This window comes from Phodopus roborovskii, unplaced genomic scaffold (genome assembly GCF_943737965.1).
Source record: "Phodopus roborovskii unplaced genomic scaffold, PHOROB, whole genome shotgun sequence".
NCBI classification, from domain to species: Eukaryota; Metazoa; Chordata; class Mammalia; order Rodentia; family Cricetidae; genus Phodopus; species Phodopus roborovskii.
In genome coordinates, this window is record NW_026126639.1 from 7,167,488 (window position 1) to 7,188,125 (window position 20,638).

At 41.5% G+C, this 20,638-nt stretch overlaps 1 protein-coding gene across 1 annotated transcript in view; it reads right to left on the reverse strand.

Moving 5' to 3' along the window:
* Positions 1-16,927, reverse strand: part of Caprin2 (caprin family member 2) — a 43,456-nt gene extending 26,529 nt beyond the window's left edge. The window contains exons 1-5 of the mRNA XM_051173327.1: positions 16,704-16,927; positions 13,677-13,739; positions 7,635-7,721; positions 1,809-2,047; positions 808-890 (exon numbers count right to left, since the gene is read on the reverse strand). Of these exons, the coding sequence (XP_051029284.1) occupies positions 808-890; positions 1,809-2,047; positions 7,635-7,721; positions 13,677-13,739; positions 16,704-16,868 (637 nt within the window). The 5' untranslated portion in view covers positions 16,869-16,927. The remainder of the gene's footprint in view (positions 1-807; positions 891-1,808; positions 2,048-7,634; positions 7,722-13,676; positions 13,740-16,703) is intronic.
* Between the last annotated feature and the right edge of the window lie 3,711 nt (positions 16,928-20,638).

Sequence of the window (20,638 nt, forward strand, 5' to 3'; positions counted from 1 at the left end):
AGCGTGCATTCTCTCTGTCTCTCTCTTCCTCTCTCTCCCTTTCTCTCTCTGTCTCTCTCTTCCTCTCTCTCCCTTTCTCTCTCTCTCTCTCTCTCTCTCTTTCCCCCCCTTCTCTCGTTTGCTAATTCAGCTAGACTAGCTGGCAACAAGCCCCAGGGATCCTCCTTTCTTCCCCTCCCCAGTGATGGGATTTCAGCCATTGCATGCCCATTTGTTTTTTGTTTTTGTTTTTTAACATAGATACGAGGGGATCAAACTCAGTTTTCATGATTACACAGAAAGCACTTTCCTAAGCCATATCCCAGGCCCCAAACTTGGATATTTTCTAAAGAGAAAGAAATTAACTATGATGAAAATATTTGTTAGCTTGTAGGAATTTTCATAGTCCTAAGCTCTGTACTGTATATTTCATGTCTGGCAATTTGAATGTGGTCATTTGATTGTCCAACAGACTAGCAAAACACTTGTCATTTCTTACAATCACCTACTAAATAAGCCTTATATTAACAATGCTGGGATTTAAAATTCTCAAACAGAACGCGTACCACTATTCAGAATAGGAAACTGAATTCCAAAATGTTTAAGCTAGTTGTCACTTAAAATTTTTGTTAGTTTCCTTTCAGTAAATAGGAATATTCAATAGCTTCCTTTAATATAAATAAAAAGGATCATTCTTCTAATGAATACACCATTGTCATACATACAAATTCTCATGGACTGACACAGTTTAGACCCTCAACATCATACTAAACTTCTAGACCAAAAGTTTATTATTTACTACCTAAGTCCAGAGTAGAGAAAACTCACATGTGGTTCCTACCACTGCTTTCTCGCTACCTTCCAAAAGGTCCCAAAAGTACAAGGATGACTGGTCCATCTGGTCTTCAACACTGACAAGGAAAAGCAGCAGCAGAACACAGTGGCTTTAGACATACATATATACATGAAGAGAAGTACAATGTACATACAAAATATAACCCATCAATAGTCAAGCTGTGCAAATATGCTAATTTTACCCTTTCGCTGTTTGGAATCGACATATTGAATTTTATATATGTTTATCAAAAGTAAATGTCTTCCTTAAAATGAATAAAAATGATTTTTACCAAATACAACTATCAAGAAATAGACCAAGAAGAGTTTAAGCTGCAGGGCAGTATCATTAGTTATCAAATGTGCCCAAGAAATGGAAGTGAGGGTAGCTTACTTTTCAACATGAGAAAGCTCCATTCCCTGAACCAACTCAAGTGGGAAGGCAGCGACCAACAAGCAACAAACAAATGAGAATGGAACAGAGCATCAGCATGGAGTAAGGCACGCAGCTTTCCAGAGTAAGCTGAGTTTTACCTAGCTTCTTCCCTACACCGAACTCTTCTTAGCTCTGCTCTCACAAAGCAAAAGCATGAAGACCTGTCTGTTAGTTGATATATCCAATACAAAAAAAAAAAAAAAAAAATACAAAAATAGTAGCTAACTGGGGAAGAAAATATTAGGTAACATCAATTTTGAAGTTTTAAATGATCAGTTCATCTATAACTTGTATCACAGTGAATATCAAGCTGCCTTGTTTTGTTTGAGAGAAGGTCTCACATCTGGCCAAACATTATTTTTTAAATCAGTGCTATACTAAAGACAATGTTAATGAGACCATTCAAACTTACTGAATTCCTGAATGATCTCTCAAGCATATCTAAGTTTCCCGTATTGAATAAAATTAACATTTTCTTAGTTAATTCTTAACTGCATACAATAGAAAAGCTAAAAGTGCTACAAGTTCTATATCAGGAAAATCGCTTCAACTGACTTACCTCAGACTCTCATTTCTTTCGGGGCAGGTCAGTTTCGAAAATTTAATGAGGTAGTCAAGTTCTTCTGAAGGCAAATGCATTGCACCATTCAAGCCCCCTTTTAAATCTTTCTGCACATGTTCTTGTGCCAAGTTCTGTAACACATACTGAACTTGAAGTATAGTTCGAAGTTTTTTCTTCTCGGCCTCAAGTTTTAGCATGTGCTCTCTTCTCTGGGCCTTTTTCTGCGCTTTCAGTAACTGTTAAAACAAATGCAGGTTCACATATCTCAACCACCCATGTTAGCTGGGGTTAGATAAAACATTTTGCATCTGAAAAACTGAACAGAGGCTGGGTGTGGCCGTGCACACCTTTTATTGCAGTTGGGAGGCATAGACTGGTAGATCTCTGCAAGTTTGAGGTCAACCTGGTCTACAAAATGAGTTTCAGCACAGCCAGTGCTATCCAGAGGGACCCTGTCTAAAAAAAAAAAACCCAAAATACATAAAACAAAAAAGCCAAAATCTGAAATTGAGTACCAATGTGAAAATACAAGTGGAAAATTCCACATCTAACTCCATATGATGGGGTCACAGTCAAAAATGTAGGCACACTGGGTAAAGGAGAGGCTCAGTGGTTAAAGCCACTGAGAGCATTTACTGATCTTCTGGATGACCTGAGCTCAGTTCCCAGCTCCCATGCGGAGTGGCTCGCACCTGCCTGTAACTGCAACTCCAGGGGATCCAATGTCTCTGGCCTCCATGGGAACTTGCATTCATGTCCACATGACCAAAAACCAAACATTTCTAACCACAGGGATTTGGAACAAAAAACTCAACATTTTCTTTAAAATGCCCACAGCAAATGTATTTGAATTAGGATTTTTTTTCAATTTTTATCTTTTGAAAATTCCATTCATAACATGAACCTTAGTCATATCCACTCCTTAATCCCACCCACCCTCAACATACCAACCTTCCCAACTTTTTTTTAACCTTTTTTTTTTTTTTTTTTTTGGAGACAGAGTTTCTCTGTATAGCTCTGGCTGCCCTGGAACTCACTCTGTAGACCAGGCTGGCCTCAAACTCAGAGATTCACCTGACTCTGCCTCCTGAGTGCTGGGATCTGTCCAGCTCATAATTATACCTTGAAGCATAACATGTTATGTAAGCAATGTGACATACCATTTAAATAAAACATATACTGCTAGGCATAGTGACACATGCCTTGAATCCCAGCACCCAGGAGGCACAGGGAAGACACTTTTGTGCGTCCAACACCAGCCTGGTATCCACAGGAAGCTCAGGACAACCTGGGCTACATAGTGAGACCCTATCTCAAATTTAATAATTGGAGGCTGGGGAGACGGCTCAGTGGTTAAGAGCACTTGTTCTTCCGGAGGACTCAGGTTCAGTGCCAACACTACATGGGGCAGTCATAACTTCCTGATGCTCCAGTTTGAAATTTAACACCCTCTTGTGAACTCCTTGAGCACCAGGCACACACATGGTACACATAAATACACTCAAGTAAAGCACTCACATACATAAAAATAAGTCTAAATGTTTTAAATAATAATGTACCTGTTTCCACAAGAAAATATAGTTTTCCCACATAGCTTTCATGATTATGTTTCTATAATACTGGTTATTTGTTTTTTTAAAACAAAACAGCAAAGAAAGAAAAAGACTCAAGATTTCTTTCCAATAAATGGGTTATTGATGCAAGTATCAATATCTTAAAGTCTATAAAAGATATACCCAACCAGGCATGGTGATGCATGCCTAAGATTTCACAAATTTGAACATAGCCAACTGCACAATGAGTTCCAAACAAGCCTTGTCTACACAGCAAGACAAAGGAAAAGGAAAAAAGAGGAAAATAAGGGGAAAGTGTAAAGAAAGGAAACAAAACAAAAAGAAATTTTAAAAAGATGCTGTGGTTTCAAAGAAAATGGGCCCTAAAGGGAGTGTCACTATCAGGAGATGTGGCCTTGCTGGAAGAAGTGTGTCACTGTTGGGGCAGGCTTTGAGATTCCTTTTATGCAAGCTTCCCTCAGGGTGACAGTCGGTCAACTTCTTGTTGCCTCTGAATAAAATGTAAGGACTGTCAGCTCAGCACTGCGTCTGCCTGCACGCTGCCATGCTCCCTGACAGGATGATAATAGACTGAGCTTCTGAAACTGTAAGTGAGCCACCCCAATTAAAAGTTTCCTTTGTAAGAGTTGCTGTGGTTTGTAGCACAAGTTCTCTTAGGTTTTAATAATAAAAACTCAGAGTCAGGGCCAGGAGGTGGTGGTGCACACCTTAAATCCCAGCACCTGGGAGGCAGAGGCAAGAGGATCTCAGGGAGTTTAAGGCCAGTCTGGTCTACAAAGCAAGTTGCAGGACAGCCAAGACTGTTACACCAAGAAACCCTACCTCAAAAAGAAAAAAGCCCTCCAAGTCCGATACTCAGGTTAATGCTAAAGATCAGAGAAATAAATTGGCCAGCCACTAGAGAGTTCTTGCCTGTACCAATGCTCAGACCTTTCAAAGAGGCAATCCTATCCTCAGACTGTCTCACACTGCACTGAGCGCCTGTCTCCTCCCACCTTATATTCCTCTCTCCAACCAGCAATAAATGCCGTCCTGTCTCCACCTCCTTAGTCCTTTGTGTGTGAACTCTTTCTCTTTTTGACAGATTCCATCTCATGTAGCCCAGGGGAAATTTGTCTGCCTCTGTCTCCTGAGTCTGGGATTATAGGTGTGTGCCACCACTGCCTGAACTCTATGGCTAACTACTGTGGCTAGCTTTGCAATCTAATCTTCAGACAAGCTTTATTTGTTAGATCATGAACAAAATATTATCACAGTGGTCATGTGTCTCTTCACAGCAACAAAAACACTAACTAAAACAGATGTTCATAAATCCTGACAAACTGAGATTAGAGGATTAAAAACAAAAACAAAAAATATTCAGTTCATTCCTTCCTAAGGGTATGGAAGCAACTTATTAAATTTACTTACTAGTAGAGAAAAGAGACAACAGGAAGGGGTTATGTAACTAATTAGGGCTGTGTTGTAAAGATGCCAAAGGCCCAATAAGTCTTTTTCTGAGACCTGGGTATTGACTGTACCAGTCACACTTCACAAAACTACAGGTTCTGAGTTCTGCCCAAGGGAAGAAAGATAGAGGTGCTACTTCTAACTCTCCAAGACAGTTCATCTTAGTTTATACAAGAAAGACAAATAATTACCCTGAAATGTCTTCATGACCACATATACCACATCATAGAGCTGAGGAGATGGTTTAGTGGATAAGGTGCTTGCCCAAGCACAAGTATGAGGATTAGAACTCAGATCATCCCCAGGATCCACTTACAAGCCAGGCAGGCACGGTGGCTGCCTGTAACACAAGCACTCAGGAGGCAGATGTGGGCTCCCTGATGAAACTGGTTACTAGACTAGCTGATAGGCAACCCCTGGATTCAATTGAGACACTATCTCAATTAAGTAGGGAATAATCAAGGAAGAAAACCAAAGCGTACACTGGATCTCCACAAACATGCATGGACACGTGCACATATACTCATGAACACATACACACAACACACCGAAATAAATACACACATACCACATCATAGCTTCATATTTCTCTTTAGCCTATTTATGCCAACCTGAAAGTCCTCCAGCAAAGTCTCTGTCACATCAAATAGTCATAAGTGTAATTCACTTATCTATGTATTACTTTTTGGCAGTGCTGAGAATGAATCCCAGGGCCACGCACACGCTAAGCTAGTGTTTTGCCACCACTGAGCTACACCTCCAGTCCCCAGTTTTCTCTTTCATTTTTTCTGCATTCATAATGACAGAGACACATATTTTGGTTATTCATCCACACATCACGGCCTAGAGACTGGTACAAAACAGGAACTGAAATATCTGTTAAATCAAATCAACTACACTATCTCCTTCATGATCAGAGCTCATGAAAAGCCACTAACAGCTTTCTTTTCCTTATCTATGTACAAACTAAGAAAACCTTGGACTTTTTTCTTCTTTGTTGATCAGTTTGAAAAGGACAACACATAATAAACAACAATCAGCAATACTGAATGAAAGTTTACTTTCTAAACCATTACTTAGTATAGTGGATTTTGCCTAAGGACAGAAATCTTCAAGAAACTAAGGAGAATATAGTTAGACTGAGCAGAACAAGATGTTCCACAATCTACAGAAATGACAAAAACAAAATTTTAACAGCAGCCCAAAAGCTACCAGAAAAAGGAAGAGGAAGGTAAAATGACAAACAACTTGAGGGCTTGACTCAAGAAGGCAAGCTCAGGGCTGGAGAGATGGACAACCTCCTCAGGCACCAGGCATGCACATGGTACACATACACATAGCCCGAACACCCATGTAAAATAATCTAAAAATACTTAAAATGGGATGAGATGGGGTTATAGCAAGTTCTAGACTACTGACACATCGCAAGTTCTAGACTACTGACACATTACAAGGGGAAAGAAATCTGAAACAGTGGCCAGGCAGGCAGATCTCTGAGTTCCAGGCCAGCCTGGTCTACATAATGAGTTCCAGACCAACCAGTGCTAAATAGTAAGACCCTGTCTCAAGGATGAGGGAGGAAGGAAAGGAGGGAAGGAGGGAGGGAAGGAGGGAGGGAAGGAAGGAAAGGTAGGAAAGGCATAAAGTATGGACAGCAAGTGAAAATGCTTTCATGGGGGCTGGTGGATACATGGCTCAGCAGTTAAGAGCATTGAATGCTCTTCTAGAGGACCCTAATTCAATTCTCAGCATCTACATAGCAGCTCACGACTGTCTATAACTCCAATTCCAGGGGCATCTGACACCCTCACACAGATATACATGCAAGCAAAACACCAATGACCATTAAAAAAATTAATTACTTAAAAAAAAAAGCACCAATAAAAAAGAAAATGCTTTCATGAAACCAGCATTGTTGTGGGGTATTTTTTTACACTGTATGAAGATGTGTCACTGTGATTGGTTTAATAAAAAGCTGACTAGCCAACAGTTAGGTAGGAGAGGTTGGCGGGACTTCCAAGCAGAGAAAGGAACTTAGAGGGTTAGAACCTAGGTGCACAGGAGATGCCAGTGAAACACTGAGAAAATCAGAAATACTTAATGGAAGAGAGGTAAAAAGCCACATGATAAAACATAGCTTGATTAAAAACTGGTTAATTTAAGTTATAAGAACTAGTTAGGGATAAGCCTAAGCTAAAGCCTAAGGTCAAGCTTTCATAATTAATAATTCTCAATGTCATTGTTTTTAGACTATCGGCCCAAAAGGAAAGTCAGACTATACAGCATAGCTTGCCAAAGTAGGTGCCATCTCTAGAGCACCATGGTGGAGGATCATATATGAGTGCCCTAAGAAAAAGAACATGCAGGGCAGTGGTAGCATGCACCTTTAATCCCAGCACTCGGAGATCTCTGTGAGTTCAGGGCCAACCTAGGAGAAAGTTCCAGGACAGCCTCCAAAGCTTCAGAGAAACCAAGTGTCAAAAAACAAACAAAAGTCTCTTCGTAGTCAAGAATACCAAACCTAAATTAATTTAGCAAAAAATTAAAAACAGCCTAGAGCCTGGCACAGTGGTATACATTTATAATCCCAGATACTCAGGTGGCTGAGGCAGGAGAATCACAAATTCCAGGCTTGACTGGGCTATATATAGTGAGTTCAAGGACCTCCTAGGCAACTTAGAGACTTCCTATCTGCATAGTATCAGATGACTGATAAGCAAACACCATTTTTAGGTAGAGGTATATTCTTCAATGTCAATGGCTAAAGTGGTTCTTTAAAAAGCAACAAAAACATACTCACATCTTGGCTCAATGCAGAAAAGGTTTTCTGAAGCTCCTTGGCAAATTCCAAATTATGTAGTACTTCTTCATACTTTTCCACTGCTTCCTACCAGACAGATTTAAGAAACAGCAAATCAGTGGTAACCTCAGACTAAATAAGTGTTCCTTAGATTGCCAAAGGGCTGGAGAAATGGCTTAGTGGTTAAGAACACATGCTGCTCTTCCAGCAGACCTGAGTTCCCAGGAACCACATCAGGCAGTCACCCATAACTCCAGCATTAACAGATCTGACATCCTCTTCTCGTCTCCATGGACACAGCATACACATTCCCATACACAGACAGACATATACAAATAAATATAAATCATTTTTAATTGATAAAGGAGATAGGACTTTATAAGTGAGAAAAGCACTTAGTGAAAGAAAAGATCTACAAGTTATATGAAGATATGTAAAAAGGTCTATTTTAATGCTAGAACTTTTGTTTGTTTGAAGACAGGCTCTCACTGGATCTCAGGTTGGCATAAAACTTGTATGTATCCTAGACTAGACTCAAACTTGTGATTCTCCATATCTTTAGATATGCTACCATGCTCAACCCTAATTTTTATATTAGAAATCAGAGCTCTGGGTCATTGAGATGGTTCACTGGGTAAAGAAAGGTTCTTGCTGCCAAACCTGAAGATTTGAATTCAATCCCTAGGACCCACATGGTAGGAGAGAACCAACTTCAGCAAGTGGCCATCTGGCCCACACACACATACACACATGTAACAAAATAAAATAAAGATATCAGAACCCCGATTCTACACTATCTATAACATTTAAGTTAGAGATCTCTAACTTAAGCCACTAAGATACCTCAGTCAACATCATTTCACCACTCAAACATACTATAGGAATAATACATATCACGCAGGAGAACAGCAACTGTGAAACATCTAAAATATGGTGAAAATGTGTAATTATGTGTAACAGACATCATAAATATTATAAAAAGCACTATCCTTCTGAAATTAAAGAAGTAATTTTTTTTCTTTTAAGATTTCATACCATGCCAGGCTGTGATGACACCCATCTTTATTCCCAGCACCCAGGAGGCAGAAGCAGGTAGATCTCTATGAGTTTGAGGCCAACCTGGTCTACAGAGTGAGTTCAGACAGCAAAGGCTACACAAAGAAACCCTGTCCCGAAAAATAAAACAAACAAACAAAGATTATATACTAGAGGGGCTGGAAAAATGCCTTAGGGTAAGGGGCACTTGCTGCTCTTGCAAAGGACCTGGGTTTGGTTCACAGCACCCATGTCATGGCTCACACCATTTATAGCTCCCGGCCCAGGAGATCCAACACTTCCTTCTGACCTCCATAGTCACCAAGCACACATGATGGACATAAACATATGCAGGCAAAATGCTCATACACATAAAGTGGCTAAAAGATAAATAAATAAAGTACTTCATACTCAACTGGTAATCAGAGAAGAGATTGTGTTGCCAATTTAACTCTTTGTGGAGAAAAACGAAAGTCAGTTTGGGGTCAGAATATAAGATGGCTCAGTGGGTAAAGGTACTTGCTGGCAAACCTGCCTACCAACTCTGGTCCCCAGGAATTACAAGGTGGAAGAAAAGAACTGACTCCCACAAGCTATCCTCTGACTTCCCCCACCACACTCATACCAATAAATAAATGTAATTTTGGCTTTTCTGTTTTGTTGTTTGTTTTCTTTTGGTTTTTGTTGTTTTTGTTTGGGGTTTTTTTAATTTAGGTTTGTGTGTGTGTGTGTTTGTTTTCTTTTGTTGTTGTTGTTGTTTTGTAGAAAGAGGAACTGCTAAATACCCACTAATATAAGTGAATACAACGATTCTTAAAAATCGGACATTTTTTTCAACAAAATTACCTATAGATGAACTCTATACACTAGTGGTCCTCAACCTGTGGGTCCCTTTAGGATAGTATATCACATATTTACATTATGATTCATAACAGTAGCAAAATTACTGTTACGAAGTAGCAGCAAATAATTTCATGGTTGAGGACCACCACAACATAAGGAACTGTATTAAAGGGTTGCAGCGCTAGGAAGGGTGAGGACCACTGCTATAGACCCATGATTAATGTGTTCCCTGAAATAAAGTTTTTCACCTACCAAAATATGTAAAGGTGATGAAAGCTGAACTGTTTGAACTGTCAAAAACAAAAGCAACTTAAGCATCCATCTGTTCATACACAGTGAGCAAAAATATAGCTACTTAACATTAATAAATTGAGTGAATAGTTCTAAATAGAATGAAGACAAACTGTAAAATATACAGCAAATTATTGATCATAAGGAACAAAAAAAAAAGCAGTTCTAAGAAATTTAATAGGAATAAACAGGTTTTGTTAAAAACAAAAGCAGGGGCAGGGCTGGAGTGATGGCTCAGTGGTCAAGATCATTTGTTGCTCTTGCAGAGGGCCCTAGTTCAATTCCTAGCACCCACATGGTGGCTCACAACCACCCAGAAAGGACTCCAGATCCAAAGGATCCAATATCCTCTTCTGCTGTTTTTCTGATGGCACAGTGGCAGCATCTGAATCTGCTGCTATTTCAGCCAGTAATTTCGGCTCTGAAGGTACAGGCCGGCTTCTCAGGCACTTCTTCCTGCCACTGCCACCAAATGTAGTTTTTAAATAAATATTGTTCTGTTATGAAATAATCTTCTGTACTCTGTGAAGATGTGCCTTTGTGTCAAAGGGCCTTCTGATTGATTTAATAAAAGAGCTGACTGGTTGGTAACTAGGCAGGAGGTATGGGTGGGACAGGCAGACACAGAGGACACTGGGAGGAAGAAGGGCAGAGTCTCAGGGGTCACAAGAGATACAGAGAGAAGATAAACGTGCCATGTTGAAAGAAGGTACTGCCACATGGATGGATAAGAAATACGCATTAATTTAAACGGTAAGAGTTAGCTAGTACCAAGCCTGAGCTATGGACTGAACATTTATAATTAATATTAAGTCTGTTTATTAGAGAGCCTGCAGTCCCGACAAAAAATTCCACCTCCAGTTCTATTTATCAATAAGTCTTGGGATACAGAGGCTGGGGTGAAAACCTGCTACCTCAGAGGTTGAGGAACAACTAGCTGACCTTTCCTCTTCATCAGCATCTCAGAAAGGTGTCCTTCTGCTCCACCAAACCAAAAAAAGACCACCATACTCAAAGTCCCTCCCTACTAACCCCTGTGTGTCTCTATCCATCTTCCAGACTCTGACTCTCTGATTACTTTCTGTCAACTGGTTGCTGGCTCTACCAGCAAAGTTGATTTTATTTAATTAACACAAACACAAACTCAGGGGTCACAGTGTGATCAAATATCCTGCAACATTCTTCTGACTTCCAAAGGCACCGAGCACACATGTGGCACACATACACATGCATGTGAAATACACAAAATAAAATGAACAAATGTAATTCTTTCAAATAAGTATAAGAAAGGGAAGGGAGGGATTTAAAGAGCACAGTTGGAAGAAAGAGTATTGCCAGGAAGGAGCATCAGTGGCATTTGTATGTATCACTTGAGTCAAGATGAGCACTTATGCTTGCTTTACTATCCTCTACGACTTACAAGCAACATTTTGTCAGAACCACAGATTTCATAAAAGAGAAGACAAAGGAACTCTCCAGCTATATGGGCTGAAAATGTAATAACAGCACATAATCCTCAGAGGGCTATACAACTAGAAGGAATACCATTCCACACCCTCCCTCAAGAGGCAGCCATGATTAGCCAGGTACTATCTCAACTTACCAATGTGTACCACTCTTCCCTCTCTCCACCCTGTGATGAAGGATTTTCTATCAGGGTCCTAGACCAAATTCAATTCTGCCTTAAAAGGAATCCTTATTCTCATGTAAGTACATATATATGGAAGCCAAAGAGAAACCTCAGATATAATTCTTCAAGCAGGGTCCACACTGGTGCTTTTTGAGGTTGTTTTGTTTTGATTTGAGACAAGGTTTCCCTGTGCAGCCTGGCTTTCTGGAACTTACCGTGCAGGCCAGGCTGTCCTCAAACTCAGAGACTTGCCTGCCTCTGTCTCCACAGCACTGGAAATAAGAGTGTGCACTACAAAGTCTAGCCTATTGGTGTTTTCTAGGATTTTTTTTTTAATTTAATGTGGATGGGTGTTTTGTGTGTGTGTGTGTGTGTGTGTGTGTGTGTGTGTGTGTGTGCGTGCGTGTGTGTGTGTGTATGTGTGTGTGTACCACTTGTGTACCTGGTGGACTCTGAGGCCAGAACATGGCATCAGATACCCTAGAACCAGAGTTACAGATGGTTGTGAGCCACCATGTGAGTGATATGAATTAAACCTGGTTCTCTAGGAAAGCAGTAAGTGCTCTGAACTCCTGAGCCATCCCTCCAGCCCCTAACATTCATGTGTGTATGTATTGGTATGTGCATGAATATTGGTAACCAAGGATGCAAAGGTATCCCCTGAAGCTGGAGTAATAGACAGTTGTGAGCTTAGTGACATGAGTGTTGAAAACTGAACTAGGTTCTCTGGAAGAGTAGTAAGAGTTCCTAAGCACTAAGCTATCTCTACAGTTCTCCATTGTTTTGTTTCCATTTTGTTGGTTTGTCTTGTTTGTTTGTTTTTTTTTTGTTTGTTTGTCGTCTTGTTTTTTGGAACAAGTCTTACATGCAGGGATACATGCAGGCAGAATGCTGTATAAATAATAAGTAAATAAATAAATCTTAAAAGAGTGTACCACCACACCCAACTTTTTACATGGACTCCAGGACTGAACTCAGGGTCTCATGCTTATGCAGCAAGCACTTTACCTGAGTTCACATCAAAAACCCCTCAGTGATATCACTCTAACAGAACTTCTAGACTTCTTACAAACAGAGAAGCTTCCACATTTTAAGTTAGTGGATAGAGTATGAAAACAAAACCAAGGAAATAAACGCGGGCTGATTAGTCAAGTCCCTTCACCAGCTAGAGGGTATACCATGCTCAGAGCTCACACAATTCAAAGCTAAGTCTTAACAGAATCATAATTACTATACCACAGAACTTCTAGGTCATAGCGGGGTCATGTTAACAGGCTCATGTGCCAGATTAAATAACTTCAGGGACGGAGGGGCTATTCAGCAGTTAAGAAGCACTTGCTGTTCTTCCCAGAGGATGTGAATTTGATTTCTATCATCCACACTGAACATCTCAGAACTGCCTGTAACTACAGCTACATGGGATCCAATACCTCTTCTGGCCTCCAAAGGAACCTGCACTAACATGCACAGACATACATGCATACACATATATTTTAAAAAATAAATCTTAAATAACTTCAAGCACATTTTGTCCCTTTTTAAAAGGCAGGAAATGTGATCAGACCAAAACATCAAATAACAATAAAGGATTTTTTTAGTACAAATTGTAAACGTTCTCCTTCACAAATTATTTCGAATTACCAGGTATACCATGAACAGGACAAACTTGGAAAAAAAAGTTGTAGCTTGGCATGGTGTCCCTTATGGCCTATAATGCCAGAATTTCATAGGGCGGTGTAGGAGTACCACTATGAGTTCAAAATAAGAAAAATTATAGTCAATATTTATAGTGGAGTTAATCTTTAAAAGGCTGGGTACATAGCTCAAGTATGAAAGTAAAAGAGAGCAAGTCACAATCATGAAACAAAGCTACAAAAACAAATTTTAGAATAGAAAGATGTCAAGTTTATATTAAACCAGGGAAGAGTTCAAAACTTGAGTATATTCAGTCTTCCTAGAATAAATTAAGTTCAATGTATATGGTAACTCATCTAATCTAATTTGTTCTGTTTAACCCATATCAAGCCAATATCATCTAATAGTGCATACAGGCAGGGCAGATCTCTGTAAGTTCAAGACCAGCCTGGTCTATACAGTGAGTTCCAGGGCAGCAAGGGTTATACAGAAAAACCTTGTCTCCAAAAAGTAAAAAAAAAAAAAAAAAAAAAAAAAAAAAAGGAAAAGAAAAAAGAAAGAAAAGACAATATATCTAACAATCTAACAAATGATCTCAAGCTACTTACCAACTGGTCTGGGTTAAGCTGCTCTCCATTTTTTAGGCGATCTTTATAATCTTCCAGTTTGAGCTACAAAAAAAAAAATTTATTTTATGGCATAATTTGATAGAAAAAAAAACTGAAGCAAAGATTGTTGAAATATGCTAGTATGCCAGACTACAATTTCATACAGGCAGACAGCAACTGTATTTTGACTGAGTTCCAAGTCAGTCGTTAAAAAAAAAAAAACCACAGAACAGTACCAGTCGGCTGCTCTGTCCCATGTATTCAGCCCCGCAGATTCCAGCTAAACTCACCACAACTTAGTATCTATTCCTGGCACTTGAAAAAAGAACTTCCACCCAGCCAGGGTTTGCCTTGTGCTCCAAGAATCTGTTTGCATCTTGAAAATGCAGCTGAGGCTGCTCTAGGAACAGCTGAACACTATAGGCACAAGACACTGTAGCTGGGATGCACTGATGTTAAGAATGTAAGCGCCTAGCTAGGCAGTGGTGATGCACACCTTTAATCCCAGCACTCTGATGGCAGAGGTAGATTTCTGTGGGTTCCAGGCCAGCCTGGTCTACAAAGTGAGTTCCAAGACACTCAGAGCTACACAGAGAAACCCAATCTCAATAAATAAATAAATAAATAAATAAATAAATAAATAAATATGTAAGCTTCTCACTGTATTTAAAAGCATTGTTGAACCTGAAGTTTCCCAAAATGAAGTATAAAAGCAGTCATGTATTTGGGTGTATTAATGTGTGTGGTATAAGATGTAAAGGGGGTTATTTAAAGGATTACATTGGCGTTACCTAATTAGAATATGAAAATATCAGCACTAATGAAATTTTATATAGGAAAAGTATATGGCAAACCAACAAGATACACAGAGCTGTCAGTGTTCTAGGATAAGTTCATTACTATGAACTAGTATAAAAGTTTAGTGATTGAATTTTCCTTTTCTTTTTTTGAAACAGGAGCCCTCTGTGTAGCCCTGGAACTTGCTTTGTAGACCAGGATGGCCTTGAACTCAGAGATCTGCCTGCCTCTGACTCAGGAGTGATGGGATTAAAGGCATGAGCCACCAACCCAACTTGTTTTAATTATGTGTATCTGTGCAAGGGTATAAGCAAGTGCAGGTGCCCAAGGAGGCCAGAGTCAACAGAGGACATTACTCCTCCACCATCACTGCCACCAGACAGCGTTACAGGTGGTTTGTAAAATGTCTTATGTGGGAGCTGGAATCAAGCCAAAGTGCTCTAGAAGAACTGTAAGTTCTCTCTGTTGTTGTTTTTGAGACAGAGTCTTCCTACATAGCCCTGGCTGGCCATGAACTCAGAGATGTGCCTGCCTACCCCTGTTTCTACATTCAGGGATTAAAGGCATTAGCCACCATGCCCAGCTTTCTGCACATACTCTTAACCTTTGAACCATCTCTCCAGTCCCGAATCTTAAGATATTTGAGATTATCACAATTTGCAGAGTCTGGCGGAGGGAAACAGTGCTTCTGGCATCTTTTAGGCAGATGCCAAGATTACTGATAAATATCCCACTACACTCAGGACAGCCTCTCACAAGGAAATATCTAGCACAGTGGTTTTCAACTTGTGGGTCACAACCTCTTTGGCGATCACATTTCAGATATTACAATCCATAACCATAGCAAAATTACAGTTGTGAAGTAGCAACAAAATCATTTTATGGCTGGGGATCACCACAAGATGAGCTGTATTAAAGGGTCACAGCAATAGGAGGGGTGAGAACCACTGCTCTAGCACAAAGCATCAGTAGCATCATGGCTGACTAGTTCTGCAAACTGTAGTTCATACTTCTACTACTAATTTTACCTGTTGCACTGTATGGCATTTTCATAATAGTTAATTTTCTAACAGAAGTACCAAGCAAGATATTATGCTATCTTTCATACTAAATGTGCTATTTAAGAAAATACATAAAAACTAAGTTGCATCCATTAGCCCCATAATCATGACATAAGCATTTTTCAAGCTCCTCCTACATTGGTTTTAGGTCCTAAAATGCTTTCCTAGAAGCTAGAAACAAAGGTGCTAGCAGACAGACATCCAGTATTATGGTTTAGCTGAGTAATACAGGAAAACACATATTTAACTTCTCCTATAGGAAGGTTATTAATGAATCTCCACTACAGACCCTGCATTAGCTGGTTCTCGGTGATAAGGAACCTGTGCTGGCCCAGGCACAATCACTTTGTCACACTAGTAATTAAATGTATGCATCCAAATGATGCATGGAAAAGATAAGGGCCACTGGCCTTTCTGTACTGCCTTCCAACACAAGGGAAGATACAGTCAGCAAAACTCAAAACTCTTTTCATATCCCTCTACAAAAAAAAAAAACTAAAAACTTTCCTAATCTTTCTGCACAAATTTTAAGAGAAAGTAGGTCCAGATACTTACTCTGCCTTAACCTGTCAAAAGCAAATGAGAACCATCCCAAGGGACTGTTTCACAGGCTAAATGACTCAGGAAGTGAGAAATGATCTGAATCTTTACCATACCACTTACTGTAATGTTAAGGCTGGTAAGAATCCAAGTCCCTTTACAAAGCTATCTACAATACTTTCACGAACCAATCTTCACCCATTATCTAGCAGTGGGAGAAATAAGGTTAAAGCATTTCCTGGCTCAGGACAAAATGCTTCCAGTGATCGCAGCAGCTGTACTGACACATCACTCGATGCAGTCACAAGGAGAATGAACTAAAATATCAAGGATAAGAAACAATATGTACCTCAAAAAATTTAATCAGACCTAAAACAGCAGACTTTTCAAATATTTCGAAAGCAGTATGTGTAACAACTTTACTGTTATGAATATTGTATTCGGCTATTTTGGCAAATGAAGCAAGCATTTAGCCTGGATGCTTAGTTATTCCCAGGCAACTAAATCTCAAGGTCACTTAAATTCTTTGTAAGACCTATGTTCTCTGATGATAAAGAATTATGCCAACTCCTTAACCCTGGCTTAAGGTCATGCACATTCAGGGGCTTGGAGGGGGTTAAAAAGTTACCTTCTTTTTCTCGATGTTCCTAATTTTGTGTTTAAGGCATATGAGTCCATTATCGATATAGGTTTCATACACCTGGGAAGCAGATGCAGCAGACTGCACAGGGCCCAGGGCCTGCTGGCTTTCCCCATGCTGACTGTGGTTCACATGGGGCTTGGCTGACTTCATATTTCCCACTCTTCCCTCCTCTGAATGGCCTGAAGGTGACTGGTAACCGAAAAGTAATGAAGAGAGAGTGAGGAGAGCTGCACCACTGAAACAGATGACTCTGAAGGATTGGGGCGGGGAGGAGGGGCAGACAAGTGCAAATGTAACATCTCCGGAAAACCTTTCTTTAAAATGTTCTTCCACAGAAATGAACTCAAAACACAATGTTGCTCCATTCAGCGTACTTGCAATAAAGGCAGCCTATAGGCAGGCAAAATTTGCACTATAGGAATGTTTCCAGAAGTTCTATCTCCCGCACGGAGAAATAATGCCAAGCAAGCAAAGGGCTTCTGACTTCTCATTCTGAACAATTTCCATGGTCATCACCCAAGGAGGGGTTGGATTGGGGGGGGGGTGATCTGGAGGGGGTATGACCACTTCCCACGTTAGCACCTCTTTACCTGAGCCTTTACTTCAGCCCCCAACTTCAATCTACCTCAACGTCTAAATGATGCAAGTTTCTTGAACAAGTACGTTAACGTGCATCACCCCTGGTCAGAGTAGCCAACCAAGTCTTCTCACGGACTGCATGCCGAGGTGGCTTCCGGTTGCAAGAGAGCTAACTCAACACCGCCCACTCCCACACGAGCAAGCCTTCCACTGCCGGCACCCAAGGACCCAGGACACCAAGGTGTCGGGCACTTCACCTCCATCCGAGGAGCAAAGCCAGAGCCGGACAGCCCCTGCACGAGCGTTCAGGTGCCCTCAGCGGCCGAGCTGAGGCGCCTCAGCCGGGGTCACAAACCCAAGGGCCCACGCAGCCCCCGAGACGCGGAGCACAGGCTCTGCAGGGAGCCGAACCGCAGCAGGCTGAGGCACCGCGCCCGTGCACCGGGCGGCGGCCGCGCAGCCCCGCCCACCCCGCTTCGCCTCCCCGGCTGCCACGGAAAGCGCGCGGGACCCCACACTCCCTCCTCCCGCCTCAGCTTAGCCCGCGGCGACGGCCGACTGACAACCGGGGCCACCACGCCGCCGCCCGCGCCCAAGTTGGCGCAACCAGGCGCGCGCGCGCGGCTTATGTAGGCTCCGCACGGCGAGGCCACGCCCACGGACCGCCCATTTTCCTGCCCCCAGCCCCGCCCCCAAGCCCGCAACTCCCCTTAGGAGGCTTCGCCTTCCGGTGCCCCCGCCCCCTTCCGGTACCCGGGCCTGCGTGGGAGCGGTTCCTCCCCGGAGCTCTCCTCCGCCGTCCTCCGCTCCCTGCGCCTTCGCGCGCTGCTCCTGAGGCCCTGCACCTGGGCCTTTTGCAGATGATTCCAATCCCCGAGAAAGACGAGGCAGAAAGTCGTGTGCAGAATGACCGGATAAACCACTCTCCACGCTCTAGTGGTTTAGGTGGGCGCTTTTAAAATACAGGAGCATCTGTGCACCCCCGCCCCCGTGATTTTCTTTTTCATTGTGGAATGAGGAAGAGCACCATGGCCACTCGGGCGACTCGGCCTGTAAGAGCAGAATGCTCTTACCTGCAGCGGTTGTGATAGGAGGGTGTGCCGCAAGGCTACGAGTTGCTATGCACCAATTCATTTCATTGGCACTGAAACAGCTGGTAAGATTGTAAGTATTGAGTTGCATAAAGTCGGTGGAAAAGACGAAGTGAACCAGCTTCTGAAGGACTGGCAGTGTTTCCTGTATCAAATTAAGATTAGTGGCTTACTCACTAATCCTAGGGAGGCAGGGATAGGACTGAGCAAAACAAAACAACCAAAAAAATAAACCCGCAGCCTGCCTCAGAAACTAAATAAAATAATAGAACTAATAAATATAAAACAATGACTTACCCCTAAGTATTTTACCAAACAGAAGAGATTTTTAAGTCCTATCCATGAGGCAATGATAATTATTTAGAACAGGACAGTCAAAATAATAATAATCAAGTAAGCAAAGGCCCAGCCAGTTTAAAGTCCCGCCAATACCACAAATAAATAAAATAAAAAAGTCCCCTTGGTTTGGCATTTCTTGATTCTATATTCTGCCACTTACCAATTGGGTTCATCCTGGTGGTATTCGTACACCTAGTCTTGTTTTATTCTATTTTGTTATGCGTAGCGATGTTTTGCCTGCATATGTTTGTGTATCACGTGGTTGCCTGGTGCCAGAAAGGGGCACTGGGTCCTCTGCAACTGGAGTTACAGACAGATATAACTGAAAAGCAGCCAGTGCTCTTAACCATTGAGCCATCTCTCCTCCCTCTTCTGTTAATCTTGTGTTCTAGCTTGAATTTCTGAACCCCAGTGTGTAACTTGAACATTAGACAAGCATTAAGTTGTCTCTTCCCTCCTTGTTTATAACCAGACAAAGAACATGCTGCTGAACTGAGGAGGAAAGCTAATAAATACACTCTTGGCTTGACCACACAGAATGGACATGAAGCCTGTGATGAGCATGTCTTGGGAAAACTTAACTGACACATTATATTTGCAAAGTATGCCTTTGTTAGCCTATGCTAATAATGAACCTAACAATAATATTTCCAACAAGGGATGGTAGCACATACCTTTACAAACACACACCTCCCAGAACTCAAGAGGCGAGGAAGAAGATGCCAAGTTTGAGTACAGCCTGAACTACAGAGAGAGACTGATCGCCCCCCTCCAAAAAAAAATTATCATTTGGGCCATTATATCCAGCTATAACTCTTAACTACTCAGAAGAATTATTAATAAATCTATTAATAAGACACTAATTACCTTAATCAATTAATATGAGGACTTGTCTGGTCTAGAACTTGCTATGTAGACCAGGCTGGTCTGGAACCCACAGAGGTCCATCTCGAATTCTGGGGCTAAAGGCATGTGCCATTACACCCAGGTAAGATTAATGCCTGAGGGGCTTATATTTTCTATCACATTTCAGTGGCTTTATTTATGCTGTTTGTGGGACAGTAGTGAATACATTCAGCCCCCTTGAAGTCCCTCAGGAGAACAGTGAGTAGTCACTGGCTGCCACTTTCCTTGTTCCCTTTCTGGTCTCACCTTTCACCTGCCCACTCTGAAGTTCTTTGAGTTCTTTTTGTGATTATTAACAAGCAGCTGGTTGTGGCACAGGCCTCTAATCCCAGCATTCAGGAAACTGGGTAGGAAAATCTTTGCAAGTTGGAGGCCAACCTGGTCTACAAAGTAAGAACCTCTATCATAAAAACAACCTAGGAAAATGGCTCAGCCAATAAGTGCTTGCCAAAAAAAGGCATGAAGTGCTTGGAACCCTAGAACTCACATGAAAAACAAAATATAGTGTGTGTCTGCAAACTAAGCAATCGAGAGGCAGAGACAGCAGCTTTGGGGTTTGCAGGTCAGCCACTCTAGCTGAAGAGGTGAGGAGTTCCAGTTTCAACAAGAGACTCTGTCTCAAAAAATATGGCAGAGGACAACTGAGGGTAGCAAGTCTCTCTGTCCTGCCAGCCAGCTCCCAAACCACAACACAGAGACTTGTCACTAATTATAAAAGCTCAGCCTATAGCTTAGGCTTGTTTCTAACTAGTTCTTATAACTTAAATTCACTCATTCCCATTCATCTATGTCCTGCCTTGTGGCTCATGGCTGTTGCCTCTCCTCCTGCACATCCTGCTTCCTCTGTGTCTGGCTGGCAACTCAGCCCTTCTTCCCAGCATTCTCTATGCCCCCAAAATCATGCCTAGCTATTGTTTTGGTTTGGTTTGGTTTTTGGAGACAAGAGTTTCTTTGTGTAGCTTTGGATCCTGTTCTGGCACTCACTCTGTTGACTAGGCTGGCCTT